Here is a 22,478-nt window from a genome sequence, read left to right as displayed (position 1 = left end):
GACGTAGTACCTATACATACGTACGTACGTAGATCATGCAGTCATCCGTACTAAAAGTAGCACCATATATACTGTAAAATATTCTTTGATATTTAGTACAAAAGGAGAATTTGGACGGATTCTTGACGATTTTTTTCGTTTGATTTGAATAAAATTTAGCTGGTTTGAAGAGCTCATCCTGGGCGGAATACAAAATCACAAGTTTTTTGTAATTTTTGTTACCAAAATATCATACGTTTTCGGAACTCAGAGGAAGTTGCTAGAACATTGTTGTTACACTTATAATGTTAACCAAATTTATTGGAATCTGAGGAAAAACATTGGCAACATAACTATTAAATGATAATTAAAAAAAAACTCTACGCATTATGCCAAAAATAAAAGGCACTTTTGGCATAAAATGGATTTTGGAAAAGAGCTGATACACTTCAAACAGCTGAATCGATTTCTGTCAAACAGCTAAGAACTACCGCAAGGAAACTCGCTTTCACGTAAAAAAAAACCGCATCGAAATCGGTCCATCTGTTTAAGAGCTACGATGCCACAGACAGACACATTGGCGTCAAACATATATTATAACATGCGTTGGGAGTTAAAAACAAAAACCGGCCCATTTATGAAAAAAATGTTTATTTTAAATGACTAGAATATAACACTAGAAATTGCTACAATTTACACGCTAACTCGGTGCCACTGTCACAACACTCAACAACCTTTTTTATAATATTAATAAGGTATAGGGACCGTGCGCGTTGGAGGGTCTGCCATCTTGTGACTTGAATCGGAACCATAAACATGTACATTTACACGTCACGTGTTTTCTTGTGCATAGTAGGTTCTGCCATCTTGTGGGCTACGTCGGAACAATAAACATCATATTTACGCCTCGCGCCAAAAATCTGACGGCTCCTGTGCTGCCTCCTACAGTTGATGCACGCTTCCTATATCTATTTGAGATTTAATAAATTGAGTTTTTCGTCATATACGATGATTATTTCTTTTTTTTTATATTATATACTCGTAAGTTGCATTTTTGTATTACATTGAAATCAATATTACCTACATACAAAATTTAACTAATAACTATTAAATATAGTCGGTCAAACTTTGTCAGTAGAAAAAGGCGGGAATTTCAAATTTACTATAGGACAATAATTTTTCGTGACTACATTTTTAAGAAGTTTTTGGCAAAAATTTCATTTTTGGTACATCATATTTTATCGCTGACTGTACTTTTATTTCCACAAGTAACTAATACTCATCGAGACAATTCTAAAAACCCCAAACACAATTAGGTTGCGTTGTTTTATCACAGAGTTCCTATGGCCACCTCCTGTCTCCATCATCAGATCATCTCGATGGTACCATAATATTGCATTGTCACCCGACTTACATATGTATGCAAATTTACAGCTTCATCGGAAACCGGGAAGTGGGTTAAATTTAACTCGCAAGATTAGATTACAAACAGACAACGGTCAGGTGAAAGTAAATAAAAGCTTGTAAAATTTGCCGCTTTTCTATACTGTAGGAAATGACTTGACAGACTATAGGTACCTTGTAAAAAAGTAAATTTAATTAATTTGAGATCATTCCGAGATCTATGACATATCAATGAAAAAGCAGTGTTCTGCGAAACTTCATTGCTTGAAAACAAACTAAGGGCCACTTGCACCATCCCACAACCCGCGGTTAACCAGTTAAACCGATAACCCAGTGTCAAATTGGTAACCATGGTGACTCCAGGTTTAACCGGTTAACCCCGGGTTATTGATTGGTGCAAGTCACCATCAGATATATCGGAGCGGCCGAGGTGGTCAAAAATATCTGAACGCACTCTAACGCGTTGACAATAGAGGCGTGTTCAGATATTTATGAGCACCTCGGCCGCTCCGATATATCTGATGGCGACTGAAAAGCTTGTAAAAGACAACTTTTTTAAACCCTTTTCCAGGCATGCTTTAGCATTCAGATTTAAGGTTCAAATTAGATAGATATGGGAGATATGACTTGTCTTCAAATGAATCATCAAAGCTGGATTAATTGGAATATATTGGGAGTTTTTTTAAACCTTGTAGATTGGAGCGGCCTGGGAAAAGGATGAGACTTATTATGTACATCTACTTATATTTACATAACACAAGTGATTCCAGTAATTGCATAATACAATTACTACTCGTCGACTGTAATGGGTGAATTAAGATTTCGTATACCACTCATCGATACGCTGTAGACACCTATAAAAAATTACCAATCACGTGCCGCCGCGCTCCCATAGAGACTAAACAGGCGCGGCGCGGGAGTTGTGCGTTTATTTCTATTTTTACCAATTTTCATTAATTATTTAGGTTTCATAGTAAAAAAGTATTATTTTAGATGACTCGTAGAAAAAGTATTGTACATAATGGTGATATAATCAAGCTTTTCAATCTCGTGCCTTACTTAGGCAACTCAGCAAGCTTCGTTGCCTAATCACAGTACGCGACTGGAAAGCTCTCTATTATATTACGATTGTATAAAATACAAGCTAATACTATTAGGGTCACTTGCGCCAGCCAGCCTGACTCGGGGTTAACCGGTTAAACCCGGAGTTACCAGTACTATTTAATCCTGTGTTAACAGTTAACTCGGAGTTATTTAACCCTGGATGGTTTAACGCTTATGCAATAGGCCCCTGCAGTGGCAGCATTGGTTCCATTTTTATCACTTGTCACGATGCCCGTCACTTTCGCGCTTACATACTTGTTAGAACGTGACAGCCATGGTGACAAATGATAAAGAGCCGACCATCTTAGCCCTACTGGTTGTAAAAAAGTCTGGTGCTATTAGTTAAATTAATTACTAATCAATTAACTTATTAGATATTACTTGAGTACTTATCTACATTTTGCAAGCTTAACCAAGTTTATAATATCGATACTCTAAATATCTTTACATTTTTTTTAAATATTGTGGAGTCATTCCTTTTTTTGGGGGGCATTGGTCCAAGCAGATATTTCATTTCTTCCACGCTTATCGTGTGAGACCGTGTTATATACGTATATAGCGATTTCTCGCTCGCACACCAGAACAGCATGCGGAACTCAAAAGGTTCATGTATTAACCCCTCCCTACTCGACCACGTTACCCCCCACTCTCCTGCCTACCGGCGTTGAACAGTTGCAGAGTGCTGGGAGGTGGGTTCCCGTCTCTCTGGAATGGTGTATGCCCTCACGTTACCCTCCACTTTCGTGTCTACTGGCATTGAAGAGTTGCAGAGTGCTGGGTGGTGGGTAGCTCTGCTCCCGACCCTCGTGGATGGTGGAAATGGCTCCAGAACTCTGGTGAAGACCGTTGCGGACTGGAGGGACTTTCTTACCGTTGGTTATTGGTTCTGGAGGATCTGGAAATAAGTGTTATATAGATATTTTCACGTAAGCTTCTAAGAATAAGCGTAGGCACTTTGCTGCGCGAAAAGAGTGAGCAAAATAGAGCTTTTCATGCAGTGTAGTCGTCTCATTTTATCTTCTTCTTCTAAATATATAAAAGAAGAAACTGACTGACTGACTGACATATCAACGCACAACCTAAACCGCTGGTTCTAGAGATTCTAAATTTGGCACGTAGGTTCTTTAGAAGGTCTAGTGGTGCACTAAGAAAGGATATTTCAAAATTTACTCCCTAAGGGGGTGAAATGGGGGTCCAAACTTTGTATGGGGAAACAAGATTAGTTAGACTAGGTAAACACGTGTTTCAGGTTTTTTGAGAATTCAACCCCTAAAAGGGGGGAAATATGGTGACTAAGTCTAAAAATCAACATGGGTATTATTTCTATGGTTTATAGGGTCGGTGATTACGAAAATAACAACGATTTTAAAATCTAACGAGGTGGACGTGAAATACAAATCCCCTGTTGGGGTGCGATGGGGTTGAAATGACTAAATATCAATATGTGTGTCATTTTTATGTTTTTTTGGGACGTTATTTACGAAAATGGAATTATTTAAAAATTTTATATTGTGGAAATGAAAAATGTTGAAAGTATTTTTGCCAAATTGCAATTCAATCGGCCCAGTAGTTTCGGAGCAAAACGGTTGTAACAGATTGACAGACAGCCACACGTGATCCTATAAGGGTTTTTTTAGCTTTTGAGCTATGGAACGAGACCCGCGTTATCCTAATAGATACTACGTCAGGACTGTTTCTCCCACGGTCAGTTTTATGTGGCGTGCTCCCGTGTAAGTTCATCTCAAAGTTTGGTTCTATTGCTACCACTTTCAAACATGTCTAAAAATGTTGTGCATAAGGAAGTACTTTAACAAGTATAAAGTTGTGGAATACTTCATGCATTTTTCAGAACAAGATTCTAAATCTAATAATCGCGGACAAACAAACATACCTACATGCGTTCATACAAACATAGGGGTCAAACTGAGAACCCTTTTATTTGCTTTACGCGGGTGAAGCCGCGGGCTAAAGCTAGTAATAAATAAATATTAATAAATGATATTCATGAACCATAAAGATTTATATTAATTAATTCATTAACCATATGATCACTAATTTATGAATATGTGCGCTCCCTAAAATAGCTGCTCATAAGATGATAGTTCAGTCTATATGTAGTAAATTTGTATAAAAAGCCTGACCAGTAATATATGATCACGCGCCATATTGCGAAATTTCATTGGCACTAAATTTTTCATACTAAACTGAAATGTACCTAAATGGTCACGCACTGTGCGGTTTAAGAGGAACTTCCTCCCGCGCACGCTCCGGTTGTGGAATGAGCTATCTGCCGAGGTTTTCCCGAGGGTCTACAGTATGAGGTTCTTCAAAAAAGGAGTGTACAGATTTTTAAAGGGTCGGCAACGCGCATGTAACACCTCTGGAGTTGCAGGCGTCCATAGGCTACGGTGACTGCTTACCATCAGGCGGGCCGTATGCTTGCTTGCCACCGTCGTGGTATAAAAAAAAAAGATTAAAGTCCTTCTTGACAATGATCATATATTTCGGGCTTTACATACCTTCGTTAGTAGTCTTCCTATGCATAGCAATAACACTAGGTCCCTTAGCAAGCGACCACGAAGGCACTGGAACGTCTTCCCTCTTCAAAGGTTCCAATATATTCCTTCTCGACCTCAACACACTGGGCAACTCACTCCTACTACCATTCCCAATATCACTCTCATGCGGCATTTTTGGTAGTTTTTCCACACTTTCCTGCGGCAACACTGGATTTGGTAGATTATTTTTTTCCTCTGGCAACTCTAGTTTTGACATTTGGTTTTCAACTGTGAATATTTCGTTGACCACGGGTTTGATGTCGTCAGATGTGTTGGTGTCAGTACTATCTTGTTGGACTAGTTGGTTTTTGGGGGAGAGGGAGTTGATTCGTTTGACGCCGTTGAGGGGGGTGTCTAGAGGGGGGGCGGTGGCCATGTATTGGTTGTACATGTTGCCTATTAGCTCTTCTGTGCGTCTGAAAAAAAAAGATCTTTGATCAACCAACCTACGAAAAATCCTACTTATTTACTTTTAATATCATAAATGTCAAAGTTTGTTACTATAGTCTGCATGTTTAGGTATTTAAAAGAATGTAAACAAACCACAATTAGGTATTTTTTTGGGCAAGAAAATTCTTCACGTCAATTCGATGTGCCAAAACTTACAGAAGTTTTACTACAATATATTACTTACTCAACGTAACAACCCTAGTAAAGAACCTAAAACCAGATCGAATATTTAGCCATTTGAGGGTAGATGCAACATTACATTATAATGTGAATATTTATATAAGTACTCTTATTGCATCTGCGAAGAAATTCAAAGGTGTATGTGAAGTCCCCAATCCGCATTGGGCTAGCGTGGGGACTATAGCCCGAGCCCTCTCGCGCATGAGAGGAGGCCTGTGCCCAGCAGAGGCTGAATTATTATTATTATTTACTCTTATTGTTTCCGGTGTTCAACCGATATTAATAATGGTAAAAAAAATCATGCATGATGTTAATTTAATGAAATAGGTTAAAGCAAGAACGATGAAGGAACAGATCCAGGCAGTTTTCTATTTGGTTGGTTAACTGATAAATGTTTCAAGTACCCGAAAATGTAATAACACATTGTTTACATTTATTTAACTACCTAAAGATACAGACCTTAAATCACACAAGAAGATAGTAATATAACCTGGCATAGAATACAGGATACTTTTATCACGGAAATCATCACCTTATGTGTGAAATAGGTGGTAAATGGTACGAGGTACGATACTGATAGAGGAAGTTCACTTTAAAAACTTCTACCTACGTGCACATTGTAGGGGCATCAGAGGGCCTACCGCGAACACCGAAGTTCGCAAATTGCGGGTATCTTTCTCTGTCACTCTAATTACGCCTTAATTGGAGTAAAAGAAAAAGATGCCAGCGATTTGCAAAATTCGGTGTTCGCGGTAGGCCCTCTGATACGGAACGATAATTAAATAAGACTATGACTGAAGGGGGTTATAATATAGAGAGAGGCAGAGGATGAAAGAAAAATAAACTGACTTTCCACGGTACGGTCACGTCTTAAACCTTAATATATGGGCAATAAGGTCGTGTATACATATTTTTGGCACTTTGTTCGTATCGACATTTTTAGACTTGACTGTACCTCTGCGGTTGGCGCTTACGCTATTATTTATTGACGCTCCAATAATGCGGTGCTACGCGACGTTAGCAACTGCCAAAAGGTACCTTCACCCGCGGAACGTCACAATTATTCATTAATTTAAGTACTTTTTTTTATTGATTCAAAAAATTACACAGCATTACAACGTAGTTCGCACACACTGTGAAATTTATAACAGGCAGTATTTATACAAACTAGGTACATGATACAGTCTAGAAAGGACAAACAGAACAAATGTATGTGTACATACCTTGTAAGTGGTATGATGACAGTCTGAGCGGTCCCGTGGCTCGGGTGGTAGGCGTTGTGTCCAAAACCATCTAGACCGGAACTTCCAGTCACCTGCGAAAATATTCCATTGCTTATTTAACTTGCAATGTATCTTATACGGGTCAAATCTTGCAAGTTAAATTTGACCCACTTCCCGGTTTCCGATGAAGCTAAAAATTTGCATACATATGTAAGTCGGGTGACAATGAAATATTATGGTACCATCGAGCTGATCTGATGATGGAGACAGGAGGTGCCCATAGGAAGTCTGTGATAAAACAACGCAACCTTATTGTTTTTGGGGTTTTTAGAATTGTCTCGATGAGTAGTTGCCTGTGGTAAGAAAAGTACAGTCAGTGATAAAATGTTGTACAAAATTTTATTTTTTTGCCAAAAACTTATTTTTCAATCAGTTTAATTAATTCTCGGTATAGGCTTATTTGTGTAAGGTTAATGGGAATCCAGGGAAGACCGTCTGCAATATCTTTCATCGCTTTTAATTCTTCATACTGAAGAATGAAGCTCTTCCATTCTGTCTGGGCGACGTAGGAGAGGTTAAACAAAAAATATTACTTTGCTATCCGCGAAAAGATAACGTGCTAGTCAATCAGTGCTAACCCGTTATACTTACTTGCGTATTTTTACATGCATTTAATGTTCCCACCCTCCCACCGCAAAAATAAATACGCAAAATATAACAACCCACCACCAAAAATACAAAACATGACCCGTGTTTCGCCTCTGAGAGGCATCCTCAGGATCCCTCCTCCTCCTCCTCCTCCCTCCTCCTTCTCCTTCTCTCCTGAGACCTTAGTGGTAGGTAGTTATATTTTATTTGCGTATTTATTTTTGCGGTGAGAGGATGGGAACATTAATTGCATGTAAAAATACGCAAGTAAGTAACGGGTTGGCACTGATTGACTAGCACGTTATCTTTTCGCGGTTTAGCGAAGTAATATTTTTGGTTTTAATTAGTATGGTTTTCCGCAAAGTAACGCCTGATTCAATTTATTATTTGAAATACGAGAGTTCTTGGCCTATGACGGTCTTCCCAGCAATCAATTTTGTATGTCAGTCTTGTCTTGATCTTAAAAAGTAATTTACGAACCTCCATGACTCCAATTTGCGTAGTTCGTACGTGGTACGGGAAATTCTTGTTGGCGAATACTGGCAGCGTCAGCAACTAAAAATATATTTCAATAAACATGAGTACAACGCGAAAATCTCGACGCTGATGGGGTGAATCGAAGCCACTTGCACCATTCAACTAACCCGGGGTTAACTGGTTAAACCGTTAACCCACATAAGTCACACAAAAAGGATACCCTCGTGTGTTCCTATTACTAACCAATTCAATCTAAACCTTATGTTCAGACCATAGGGTTGATTCCTAGTATTATTCTTGTCTTGTATCTTTTATACATTAGTTTCATTCTCAATGCAACTGTGTTATTGTTAAACATTGTCATAATCATAAGTGCTTGATTATTGCGGAACGTGTAATGTTTTTATGTTAGCTATTTATATGTTTTCTTTAATTTCTTAGACAATAAAATTTCTTTAAACCAAACCCAGTGCTAAGTGCACCATGGTAACTCCAGGTTTAACCGGTTAACACGAGTTAGTGGAATGGTGCAAGTGGCGCTAAAGGGTTAAAAACGAAATACATTAAATAACTTGTTTTTCACTGAACTTACAATAAACTACCCCTGTGAGAAAAGTAGCATATAGAAAAGGTTTCACTTTGTGTTCCGTGTGTTACTGATTGCTCCCGACGCTGTCTGGGCGATAATTACCTCCTGTGGTGTAGATGTACCTCACCCCATCTTAACAACAATAGCGTCGCGTCATTATTTTATAATTGCCGATGTGCTTGTTTTTTTGCATTAAGAAGACCAAGAGTGCTCACTCCATACGCTAATATTATAACCAGAGTAACCGGAACTCTATTTTCAACTCCTACGCTTACTCTGGTTGTAATATTAGCGGAAAATCGTTGAGCATTAGACTTTTTGTTTGCCGCGACATCTATTGTCGAGTAGCAGTACTGAGAGTTCCGCTACTTGTAACAAAACCGTTGTATGGAGTAAGCACTCTTGGTCTTCTTAGTTCTCTTTGTTTGTATGTAAATTCCATGTTGACGTGTAAAAGTGCCCTTGTGGCCTATTTGCTGAATAAATGTTGAAGTTGAAGTTGAATGAACGAATTCACACCACCTAAGCCTTAAAACCTGCATGAGTATAACTGCTCCAATGTAATTGTCCGATTTATAACAAAACACTGTTTTTAATTTCAACTGTTCGAACAAACGAACTGTGTGTAGTTCACATATAATAACTATAATAACTCAGCCTATATACGTCCCACTGCTGGGCACAGGCCTCCTCTCATGCGCGAGAGGGCTGGGGCTATAGTCCCCACGCAAGCCCAATGCGGATTGGGGACTTCACATACACCTTTGAATTGCTTCGCAGATGTATGCAGGTTTCCTCACGATGTTTTCCTTCACCGAAAAGCTAGTGGTAAATATCAAATGATATTTCGTACATAAGTTCCGAAAAACTCATTGGTACGAGCCAGGATTTGAACCCACGACCTCCGGATTGAAAGTCGGACGTCATATCCACTCGGCCACCACAGCTTCTTAGTATTCGTTTATTTAGTCCTCACATCTTATTTAACCTTGCACTCGCGGAACGATACCGCTGCCTTAAAAGGTACGGTCGCCATGTACGGACAAACAACAGCTTCGATGAAGATTATGATTTATTCTGATCTAATTACGCAAGATATACGTTTATATTTACAATGCTTACGTAATTATATACTACACCACAGGGGTTAGAGGTCAAAACTCACCAAAAACATGACGTGTCCGTTAAAGGAGATGAGGAGAAGGACGGCAGTAACAACGCTCTCTCTCACCCATTTGTCTGCAAATCACAAATAATTCATTCAAGTGAATAATTCTTCATAAGCTGCAGTGCGTTCAGCGTTTTATATCATAATCCGTAATGTGTTTTTTTATCGAACTGATCGATTTCTTTTGGTAGGTAAAAATGACTGAAACTACGGGTGTCCGCTCAGTGCTCAGCGAACTGCGTTCGGAGAAGGACTTGAACTCACTTCACCTTTAAAAGACGTATTTTATTGTGAATCGATTTTTTTAGACGGCACGCCACTATACTCTGTAACTTTAGGTATTTAAATAAAAGTAAACAAACAATTTGTACACTTTCGGGTAATTATAACGTTAACATTAACCACCAAGATCTGTCACTGAACGACCTGACTTTAACTTACATTATTTGATCAATCAATCAATCATTTATTTCTGAGATTATGGTACAATGTTGGTTAGTATAGGGTGTTAGGTCAGCATATTCTGCCTGCATGCATCGGCGTAGAAATATTCAGGTACAACAGTCAGTCAGTTGATCATGTAATATGCTTTCATCTACCCTCAACTAGCTTAAGCCTTTGAGGGTAGATTTTGTTTACTTTTATTTAAATACCTTAAGATACAGAGTATAGGCTCAGGTAACTGATAACCATCAGGCGGGTCATATGCTTGTTTGCCACCTAAATAATACAAAGAGTTCAATACCTATATAAGCATTGGCAGTCAGGATGAATAACGGTCCCGCGTAGAACCAGAGCGTACCGCAGATGAAGAAGGGACAGTAGAACATGTTCTGTGACAAAAGAGAAATATAATACTTCAAACAGTTAATGTTTACAAGAGAGGGCGAAGAGGTTTGGACGAAGTTTGTTGCGGATTCTGTTTAGTATCTATGCTTTTGACGAAGCCTGCGCTGTGGATTTGGATGATATTATGGATTCTCCTAATTGTAAGTAGCTTTATTATGTTTTCTTTTAAAATAAAACATCATGTATTATATTAAAAAAAGGGTGAATAAACATTGGTAAGATTGCACACAACTAGCACGTTATCTTTTCGCGGATTAGCAATGTAATATTTTTGTTTTAACATTGGTAAGCCCTGGTCTAGTATCCACACTCTGGCACAACCACTATGTCAGTAGAAAACGGCGACAAATTTTAAAATGTAGGCGGGAATGTTGACTTCCCATAGAAAATTTGAATTTAGCGCCTTTTTCTACTGATAAAGTAGGTTTGTAAGTAAAAATTTGGTAACACCTGTTTTAACCCAGCCCGCACCAATCTAAAAGGTTTTCCCAAAAAATTCAAATATATTCCAATAAATCCAGCTTTGATGATTCATTTGAAGACAAGTCACATTTCCTGAAAGTGCAATCTAATTTGAACCTTAAATCGGATGGCTAAGGTTAAAATTCTATTGGCGCGTATGTGGTCGATAAATCGTACTATGCCTATCGTACTATGTAATCGTAAGTTTAAACAAAAAATGTCGATATCTGCTGAACTAGAGTATCTAACTTTGCACAAAAAGGTTTGTTTACACCTGAATTGGACTGTACGTAAAAGGTTGGTTAACCCCTTCCGTATATAGCTACAAAAAAATCGAAAGGTATAGGTACGACGACTAAGTGGCAGAAATATTACCGTTTACCTTTTCCGGGTACTTCCTGACAGTGAAGAAGACAGAATACGCGAAGACGCAAGAGGCCGCGACACGTAGCACAATAAGACCGTAACCCGCAGGGCTCTCGTAGAGGTACAGGACTTCGCCCGGGTCAAATGCCTGAAAATAAACCAATGACGTTAACCACCAAAGACTTCTATTAACGCGCTCGGTTACAGCCCAATATCAACCTTTGTGCATTTATGAGGTAATTGCAGAGAGGGTTGAGAATCCTATACTGGCGCATTGGATTCGCCAAGTTATAGGATTTTTGAAATTTAGAAAATAGGTTAGGTATTTTAGTTGTAATATTATAAGTACAAAATTAACATTAGTTCCTAAGTTATACTAACAAATAAGGATGGTTGTAAAATCTGAAATAAATATTTTCAATTCAATTACGACAAGGTTCATGATAACGATCGAAGTCCAAATATTGGAAAACGGTTCCAAGGTGAGATTGTGTGAGCTGAAATGCAAGTTTCTAGTTTAAAAGAAGTGCATTAATATCTACATACGGAATAGTACATTACTATAGAGGCCGGGAAACGTAGCTGGCTGGCTGAGCGTAGCGAAGCCGGATAGAGATACGCGGCCGGCAACCCCGTTTCTCGCCGAGATATGTATAGTGCTTTTCTCAAACTTGCAATTAAAACAAAAAATTGTAGTCGATTTGTTTTGAGGCGACCTACTCGGCTCGCCACTGTATCAGCGGTGTACAAACTTGCGCGCGTAAGTCCGCGCGCCAGCGCGATGCGCCACTGCCGTTGCTTAGCAACGAATATGCACAACAAATCACCGTACCAAGCTAACTGAAGCTAGTTGATGGTTGGATACCAAGACGTTGTGTCACAATTTGACGTTAAAAAACAAAAGAAGGTTGCTTTACAGTCCTAGGTGTGTAAGGCAGTATGAAATTCCTTTACATATCATCTTCACTCATCGCACCTGATATGTAGTATTTCCGGACCTAATTTGACGTAAGTCATGTCATCATTTCATAGCAAGTTTGAGAAATAGTATATTACATATGTACTAACCCCCTTATTCATAAACGTCTGGTAAAGTTGACAAGCCGTTAATAATCGTTTGTCCCTTTCCATCATACCAATACGTCGGAAAGGGACAAACGATTATTAGCGGCTTGTCAACTTTATTAGGCGTTTATGAATAAGGGGGTTAGAGTTTACTACTCTAAGAAATATATGACTCGTCTTCGCCTCGGCCTACAGTTACATGTGGTCTGAGGATTTCTTATTTACTGGCCGAGGTGTGTATACTATTTTTCTGTTCGACGGAGGCGGAAAGCGCCAACTTGGTTATGCGCAGCGGGATGGAAGTTCACTTTTTTCCGACCGTTGAACAGAAAATAGAAGACTGTTAATCAAGGGATGAAAGGCACTCATTTCCGCCCAGGTAAATTGGCGCTCAAACGCAGTGACAGAATAGTCAGAGGTTAAAATGATGCCTTTCACCCGAGTTAAACATTCTAATTTTCATTTCAAATACGAGGAAAGTAAAATACATGTTTTTTAGGGTTCCGTGCCCAAAGGGTAAAACGGGGTCTGTCTGTCACCAGGCTGTATCTCATGAGCCATAATAGTTAAACAGTTGAAATTTTCACAGATCTTCATCTCCTTATCGTAATAAAATGAAAAATCTGTACTTTTAAAGTAAAATGCTCTATTGCAGAAACGTATCAATTTCTGCACACTTTTTAGAACAACAATTACCCTCTTTCAGAGCATGAGAAATAAAAAATATTTAGTAGCTAGTAGTTATAAAGTAGGTACGTACCTTTGTAGTAGTTATAAAGTAGGTACGTACCTTTGTAGTAGTTATAAAGTAGGTACGTACCTTTGTAGTAGTTATAAAGTAGGTACGTACCTTTCTACCTTTGTAACTACTACAAAGTAGTTTACGTACCTTTTATAGTAGTTATAAAGTAGATACGTACCTTTGTAGTAGTTACAAAGTAGATACGTACCTTTGTAGTAGTTACAAAGTAGATACGTACCTTTGTAGTAGTTACAAAGTAGATACGTACCTTTGTAGTAGTTATAAAGTAGGTACGTACCTTTGTAGTAGTTACAAAGTAGATACGTACCTTTGTAGTAGTTATAAAGTAGGTACGTACCTTTGCCTGATAGATGAAGAGTGCAATATACGCCAGTACATAACAACACATGAAGACGGTAAGTCTCACTGTGAAGCCAGCCTTCAGCCTTCCACGCGTCACAGTGTAGCCCTTGCCTAACAGCACCAACAGAAGCAGGAATGTCGTTTCTGAGATACCGCAGAGAAATTGACCTGCAACAGACCATTTTTTTGGGGGATAATCTTACTTATATTGGACAAAATATTAGCTACCTTCACTGTCTCAGAACTCTCTGTCTGTTCGGTCCACCAATGAGATATATTTACACCAAATCGGTGGAAATATTCGCTGTCATTGAGTAAAGTTTCGGTAGCTCAGTTGGCAGAGCAATGGGCTAGTGATCCAGAGTCGCGAGTTCGAGTCACGCCCGAGACAGTGAATTTTTCCACGTTTCATCACTACACCTTATAAAACAAAGCTACATAACTTAAACAACTAGAAAAGTCCTAAGTGACGTAGATGTTTTTTGTTGCCCACCGTTTTTATGGTGGGTAACAATGAACCCGACCAAATTACGTAGGTTGTTTCTGGTATGTTGTCAGGAATTTTAAAACGTGCTTTTAATTTGGTCGCATTGCGGTATGGCACATCTATACGACCCTAATGTACAAGCGCCGAGGGCCGCGCGGGGGAAACGGAGTGCGGGACGCAGCGACAAGAGCGCGGCGATCGGCAACGGCCAACCAGTCGGCGAGTCACCTCTGGAGCGAGTGCATGCCGTTCAGAGTCAATTTTCTGCAATATCTTATTTCAAATTGTGAACTTCAAAATAAATTTATCAAACTATCGCTAAAGTTCTTATTGTCTGCCTGGCTGGACACCTACCATCTATGAGTAAAACTCACCAACGACTCTGGCGCCTTCGCCCCCAAACCCGTGGGTAGCGTAGCGAATATAAGCCAAGGTCTGTATTATAACGCCAGTTTGCTGAAAATAACATTAGTAACTATTAAATAAATAACTATACCCTATAACTATATTTAAATTAATAAATAACTATTTTTCTGTTCGAAGGAACCGTAAAGCGGCAATTTATGATGACTTATGAGGAGCGGTATATGAGTGTATTATCTTGTATCGAGAATGCTGTGTGTAAATATCCAGACCTAAATTTATTGCTTCTCGGTGATTTCAATCTTAACTAGTTTCCAACGTAACTTAGTTTGGCGCAGTGGGCTGAAAGTTATCGCTTTCCGATGGGCAGAAATAGTTCATTACGATACAAATGTTTGACGAAGGAATTACGATTGCGAATTACCTTTTCGCACGTGTATTGTAAAACATTTTACAGTACATCGTCGAAATTTAGGATTTACGGACCGCATCACCTACATGTAATAACGCCTTTTGCGAGAGCAAATGTGATGAAAAATTACAAAGAGAAAAAAAACTAAAGAGGCAGCATACCTGAGCAGTCACTGACATGAGGAACAACTTGTACGTGGAGTGAAGGAGATGGCACGACTTCAGCTCGATGCTGTACTGTTACTGTATATAGAACACATAAGAAGGAAAGAGACAGCATACCTGAGCAGTCACTGACATGAGGAACAACTTGTACGTGGAGTGAAGAAGATGGCGTGATTTCAGTTCGATGCTGCACAGCACAACTGCTACCATCACGATGAAGTAGGCGAAGGTATATGCCAAAAGGACCGGAAGGACATCTAGAAGAACAAATATAACTTTAGGAGCCAGAAAAATGTTGTCATATGTACTACATTTCTTACCTGAACCTTACACATGCCTTTAATAATCACTTGCTTGCCCTCTTCCCGTCACTAGGGGGTCGGCGCAGCATGTTTTTTCCTCCATATCTCTCCGTCGTTCGTCATCTCATCATTCAACTGCTTTCTTTCAATCTTATCTCTCATAATCCTTGTTATTGGTTTTCCTTTCCTCTTACATCCCTCCACATTTATTCCTAATACCTTTCTTGTCACATGAGTTTCATCCCTCCGAATCACATGCCCGTACCACGCAAGGCGATTGGACCTTAGTTTTTCTACTGTAGGTGCAACTTTCAGGCTTCCTCTTATATACTAATTCCTTGTTTTATCCATTCCTTTAAAATGAGCAAAAAACAAGCTTTAACTTACAGAACTCATCAGCAGAGAAATGCTCGTGCCAGAAGTCCCCATCTGGTCCATTGGTCATGAGGAACTTATATCTGATGTCCAGCCCCTAAAAAGAGGTCAAAATTATTGACAATTTTAGAAATTTCTCTAAAATTAGCGGAACCGTTGTGACAGGAGACCAGTAGATGTTCCACGGAACCCTATCCAGGTTGGTTGGGTACTGGGAGTTGAGGTGGTACCTATAAGGGGGTTATGAAATCTATTTTTATTCAGGACATTTTCTGCTAAGAAGGGACAAAGAAAGGTATGTTGTTTTCTTGTCGCTCTCTGTAAATATGGCGATTTGGGTCTCAAGTTAAACGCTAGATTAGTTAAAAATTGTGACTACACCTTTGGACTATCGCAGTTGCTGATTGCGTTGAACCACCAACGCTCCCTAGCGGATCGGAACCGTCTAGAGTAATGGCAAGAGACTAGGAGACGTTCTACAGAACCTTGTCACGACGGCAACGATAAGGGGGTTATTGAATCTATCTCTTTTCAGGACACTTTCTGCTGAGAAGGACAGAAAAAGGGATATCCCTTTCCCTCTTAGCAGTAAGAACAGACCTAATCATCCCTAGTACGTTCTAGAAAGTGTTAAATTAAAAGGGTAAATTTAGTGTAACAAATTCGACTGTACCTTTGGGCTATCACAGTTGCTGATTGCGATGAACCACCAACGCTCCCTAGCGGAGCGGAACCGTCTAGAGTTGTGGCAGGAGACCAGGAGACGTTCCACGGAACCCTGTCCAGGCTGGTTGGGTATGGAGTTGAGGCGACGGCGGCGGTAGCGTTCGAGAAGCTCGGATGTTGAGCGCTTGATTTTGTGCTGGAAATTGTAACGTTTAGGTATACCCCAACAATGAAGTGTAGAAACGTTAATTTACATTATGGTTGCAAAAAACGAAACATTCAATATTCATATACATATCCATCTCACTCTGTCGCATAAGCATTTTTATACACTTTTTTTTTTTTATTCTACGTCGGTGGCAAACAAGCATACGGCCCGCCTGATGGTAAGCAGTCTCCGTAGCCTATGTACGCCTGCAACTCCAGAGGAGTTACATGCGCGTTGCCGACCCTAAACCCGCCCCCCCCTCGTTGAGCTCTGGCAACCTTACTCACCGGCAGGAACACAACACTATGAGTAGGGTCTAGTGTTATTTGGCTGCGGTTTTCTGTCGGTTTTTGTTTCTTTTGAAATCTATTTTATATGGTGTAGAATATTTAAACTCCAATTTATTTAATTTTTATTCACACATCTTTCTGCCTCGTACAGCTCAACTGTTTAATGAACTGTCACCTTTTGTATTTCCGGACCAATACGACCTTCAAACCTTCAAGAAAAGAGTGTACTCCCATCTTAAATGCCGGCGACGCACTTACGACCCCTCTGGTGTTGCAGGTGTCCATGGGCTGGGTAATAGCTTACCATCAGGTAATCCATCTGCTCGCAGTTTTAGCGGCTTTGTCTCTTAGAGTCCGTTTTTACCATTTTCGTTTACTAACTATCATTACTTACAGTTATGTACATTTTTACCTTTATGCAAATTCTCCTACGATTTTTTTTATACTACGTCGGTGGCAAACAAGCATACGGCCCGCCTGATGGTAAGCAGTCTCTGTAGCCTATGTACGCCTGCAACTCCAGAGGAGCTACATGCGCGTTGCCGACCCTAACCCCCCTCGTTGAACTCAGGTTTTCGGTCACTTAACATTACTTAGATTTACCTTACTATTATCATTATCAAACATCATTTCCACATCATTCGCCCTCTCCAACTTCGTATCATTTTCTCCCCCAATACTTTCCCATAATTCATCTTCGGCCATTGTAGTAGTAGAAAATTCATCCGTCGGCAGTACTTCAAACCACGTGGTAGAATTGGTAGAATTATCGGAGACGGTAGTTTTGGACGCCATGGTAGTTTTGAGGAACTGGTCATAGTAGGTCGGGCCTGAAGGCTCGCTGGTTGTGTTTGTTGTGTTTTTGGGTTTTGGTGTTGTTTTAGTGGGTTTGGGGGTAGTTGAGGAGCTGAAAATAAATTAGATGTTAGTTAGTAACTTATTCGTCTCTTTGCCTTTATGACGCTCATGCTTATGGAGTGACAGAGATGATGATATAGGATAGAGAATGCAGGAAATCGAAATTTACGGTAGGTGCCCAGTAGTAAATGTAATTCTTTATATTGAATAAAGTAGTGCAAATATTATAGCTGTTTTTTATACAACTAGATGGCGCTTTTACGAGTTAAGGTGCATTGGGGTAAAAAGAGCCCATCAACGTGCTCACTAGCGCCACTGGAAAATAGTTGTGATTGTTTAAATTTAACGATAGATATTTAAAAAAGGGTTTGATTTGAGTTCATAGATCGACGAATCCAGCAACGTAAAAACTATTATGATGTATTCAAAAGGTACTTAAATACAAAATACAGTACGTAGCGGCCCCCTTTTTTAAATATATATCGTTAAATTTAAATAAACATAATTATTTAGCAGTGGCGCTAGTGGGCACGTTGATGGGCTCTTAATAAGCGGGATTTACTTTGAATATTATTCTCAGAGTTTCACTTGTGTTTTCTAGAATAGCCCGTTTTAATTGCTCTTGCTTGACCCTGACCACACGTACCTCCGGCCAAGTACTGAGTACTGAGCACTGGGCCGAGGACACTCTCTCGCCACTGTACTCGGTACGTGCAAAGAGAATTTGAAGCTTTTTTCGTAGACTGAATAAATTTTATATTAGGTATAGGAAAATTACTTATCCAAAATCCGATCGCTCTCTAAACTTGGGTCACATATATTGTAACTAGCCCTAGCACGGGCCTCGGTCTTTTTGGGCTGTTACTGCACACTATGTCTTTAAACGCTGGTTTGAATTAAAATGTATAATTAGATATAGTGAAAAGTTTGCTGTACATATTTAATTAATAATAATAATAATAAAAAAATAAAAAAATAGAGGTGTATTGACAAAGAAAATTTTGTAAACAATCATGTGTCGAAAGATGGCAGTAAATGTACTGTGGCCACAAAATTTTCTCTGTCAATACAACTCTATTCAAATTCTCTTTAGTACGTTTGATCAAGGCCTTATTTACCTCTTCTCAGCCGGGAGCTCCTTGCTATCCTTAGTGACGATACAACCAGAGTACTCGGTGTCCGGGAACCAATGGGACAGTTTGATTATTTGGTTCTGTCCTGCCTTGTTAAGCACAGCCTCCCGCTCCTTGCACGTCTATGACGATACAAAATAGGTTACTGGCAATTTTTTTTATTGATCCTTGTAGCGCTGGTGGCCTAACGGTGAGAGTGTGCGACTTGCAATCTGGAGGTCGGGGGTTCACACCCCGGCTCGTACTCAATGAGTTTTTCGGAACTTTATGTACAAAATATCATTTGATATTTACCAGTCGCTTTTTGGTGAAGGAAAACATCGTGAGGAAACCGGACTAATCCTAATAAGGCCTAGTTTACCCTCTGGGTTGGTAGGTCATATAGCAGTCGCTTTCGTAAAAACTAGTGCCTACGCTAATTCTTGGGGTTAGTTGCCAAGCGAACCCCGGGCTCCCATGAGCCGTAGCAAACTGGAAGTAAGTCATTGAGTTACTATTAATATAGAGAAGCCATAGCAAACAATGAAACTGTCGCAATCGCAACCTGTATACCTCTCGACCAATATGTCGTAAGCGCCGTAAAGTTCATGGCGCGTACGCGTTTAGGTCGCGAGAGAATTAGATCACTAAAAATGTTACATAATTAATAAGCCATATGTCATGGCATAGACAAGGCGCTGACTCGGCCTGGTGATGCGGCAACACTGAAAAAAATAGATAGCCGAACTGGTTTTGTAACTTTTCTAAATAACTAAACTACGGTTATAAGAAAATAAACTTTGCATAAATTTACAAACTTATAACACATAGTTCGCAAGTCCCAATTTTTGTGTAAACAGTAACCAAAATTTTGTTACAGTTATGCAAACATTTTTAATGACGACCGGTTTGGCCTAGTGGGTAGTGACCCTGCCTACAAAGCTGATGGTCCCGGGTTCAAATCCTGGTAAGGGCATGTATTCGTGTGATGAGCATGGATATTTGTTCCTGAGTCATGGGTGTTTTCTATGTATTTAAGTATTTATAAATATTTATTTATTATATATATCGTTGTCTAAGTACCCTCAACACAAGCCTTATTGAGCTTACTGTGGGACTTAGTCAATTTGTGTAATAATGTCCTATAACATTTATTTATTTATTTATTTATTCTTTCAGTGAAGCGTTAGGGATATATGCATTGAAATATATCTAAGGACGCGCCTTACGGGCAATAAGAATGTGGCCAGAGTACCGTCCGCGAACCACGTTCGACGTGTTGCCTCTCTGTCGCTCTTGTAAATTCGTACGTAAGTGTGATAGGGAGGCAACACGTCGAACGTGGTTCGCGGTAGGCCCTCAGTACAGCGGTGTCACGCACACGAATTCGAGCCAATCGTGCAGTGTAACGCCGCAACGCTATTGGTTGATGAGTTCGCATCACGCGCGCGATTGGTCGCAAGTCGCAACTAGTTGCGTCAGACTGCACGATTGGCTCGCGTGGTATATGTAATGGATAATGTATATGACAGTTCTTACCTTAGAACTATGGTATACCGACGGCCACTGGCTATCATCATCATAATACAGCAGTAGATTCGGCGTGCCCATGTCCTTGTCGTATTCTATCAGGTATTCGAATTGACCCTCCAGTGACAGAAAGCAGAAGCGAGCGAGGAACGCCCAGTTCTGAAAGTTTTTATAAGTTATCTTAGGTAGCATAGACAAAAGGGTAAGTAGGTCAATTTATTGAATGACCTACTTACCCTTTACTTTACTTATTGGACCCGGTTACGTCCTTAAACTACGTCCAAAACAGAGGTATGGGCATTATGAATGTCGCCTAGCTTAGTGTGGTAGAGCACAGCACAGCGGATGTCATTCCAGATCTAGAGCAGAGCCCAACTGGGGAAGTACCTCCACCTTACAGAGAACCGCAGCTAAATAACACTAGACGCTACTCATAGTGTTGTGTTCCTACCGGTGATTAAGGTTGCCAGAGCTCAATGAGGGTGCGGTGTTATGGTCGGCAACGCGCATGTAACTTCTCTGGAGTTGCAGGCGTACATAGGCTACGGAGACTGCTTACCATCAGGCGGGCCGTATGCTTTTTTGCCACCAACGTAGTATATAAAAAAATGTAGTGCAAAATAATATGACTGCAAATTTACAACTGGAGTAAATGGCGCTCTTATTGTTACCCGATTGGATAGGATACGCAACGAATACATACGCGGAAGTTTTAAAATGGCTGCAATCACGAAGAAATTGCTAAAACGTAGACTACGCTGGTACGGCCATGCCATGAGAAGAGATGACAACTTCGCCATAGTATAAAGAGTGGAGAAGTAGGTTATCTTCATACAAACACACCGCGCGCGGCTTCTATGTGTGCGCCATTGTATCTATGCGTCACTGCACGCACACTGTCGGGGCTTTTGAAGATAACCTACTTCCCCACTCTTTGTACTATGACTTCGCAGTTAAAGTGGCGATAGGCTCGTGCGAGAACCCCCAAGGTAGGTGACGACCAAAAGCACGCATCTTAACATTCATTACCATTATCACCTTTCATAACAACACAACATCATCCCAGTGTCACATAATTCGTTAGAGATATAAAACATCACGCAGACCTTACGGATCCAGCGGCCCGTAAACTTCGCGGGGGGTGGACCCAAAATTTTAAATACATAATAAAACAAAAAGACAAAAAGCCACGGCGACGGTGGTCAAATGTCACGAAGGATTCGGAAGCCGCAGCACTTCAAGAAACGACAACCCAGAACTGAAATATCTGGCGCACCTGATTAAGGAGACCCGACCCCAAGTAGACGGGACAAGGGAAAGAAAAAGAAAAGTAAATAGCGCTCTAAATATATTATAAGTAGTCGCAGTATAAAAATAAATGCTAAAGATAGACAGAGTATCTTAAGACGGAGTTTATAGGTCAGAGCACATACCGGCTGCGTTTGCGTAGATGCTGTGCAAGTGCGTTGTCACGCAAGCGATGTGGCGTGTCTCATAAAGCTTAATATATTACAACGCGCACGTGCGGGTCTGCATAGGTCTTTGTTAATAATTGTTGTCCGTTTTTAAACAAATTATTTACGTACATCTTTGGTGTCAATACGTCCCTCGATCCACTTGGCCTGCGCCGCCGCCAGGAGCGGCAATAGCATGCACGCTCGTAGAAACACCATCTGATCATACAGGAGTTGTGGTCGAGCCAAGTACCTACGCCACTCGGTTACGAATATATGGTTGTGTTACTGAAAAATAAACTGGTGTAAATTAGAATAGGATAACTTCGATAATGGTATTATTTCAAAAAGTTTGTCTTGCTAGCGAAGTGCTAATACGGTAGAATATTTTTTGAATGAACTAAATTCTGACATAAAATTTTAATTCAGTCTCATTAATTTCTAAACTTACAATTTGACATCCTATATTTATATTTTTAAATCAATTCTAATTCCCATTTTGTTAATTTTCGTGTTTTAATATTAGTAGCATGTTTGTTTGTTAATGTTGTTCATGTAGTTTTAAGTAATTTACCTATAATTCAAACACAATGTACCTAATATTGTTTTAAGAATATATATAATAAGAAG

At 39.8% G+C, this 22,478-nt stretch overlaps 1 protein-coding gene and 1 non-coding gene across 2 annotated transcripts; one reads left to right on the top strand and one right to left on the bottom strand.

Moving 5' to 3' along the window:
- Positions 1-1,947: 1,947 nt before the first annotated feature.
- Positions 1,948-22,159, bottom strand: LOC133532912 (transmembrane protein 145-like). The gene is made up of 16 exons (XM_061871776.1): positions 21,981-22,159; positions 20,404-20,553; positions 18,871-19,007; positions 17,498-17,801; positions 16,404-16,592; positions 15,743-15,827; positions 15,171-15,310; positions 14,489-14,570; positions 13,623-13,795; positions 11,474-11,605; positions 10,526-10,613; positions 9,778-9,851; positions 8,027-8,101; positions 6,899-6,990; positions 5,007-5,461; positions 1,948-3,382 (listed from the first exon to the last, which is right to left on the bottom strand). Exons 1-16 carry the CDS (start codon positions 22,065-22,067, stop codon positions 3,216-3,218), a joined length of 2,430 nt encoding a protein of 809 aa, XP_061727760.1. The 5' UTR covers positions 22,068-22,159; the 3' UTR covers positions 1,948-3,215.
- On the top strand, positions 13,947-14,018 carry Trnat-agu (transfer RNA threonine (anticodon AGU)). Its single transcript has one exon. It is a non-coding gene; the product is annotated as a tRNA-Thr (tRNA).
- Positions 22,160-22,478: the final 319 nt, after the last annotated feature.

Source organism: Cydia pomonella, chromosome 28 (assembly GCF_033807575.1).
Source record: "Cydia pomonella isolate Wapato2018A chromosome 28, ilCydPomo1, whole genome shotgun sequence".
Classification (NCBI taxonomy): Eukaryota; Metazoa; Arthropoda; class Insecta; order Lepidoptera; family Tortricidae; genus Cydia; species Cydia pomonella.
Note: the sequence above shows the minus strand (reverse complement) of the source record. Positions and strands in the feature narration are given on the sequence as shown.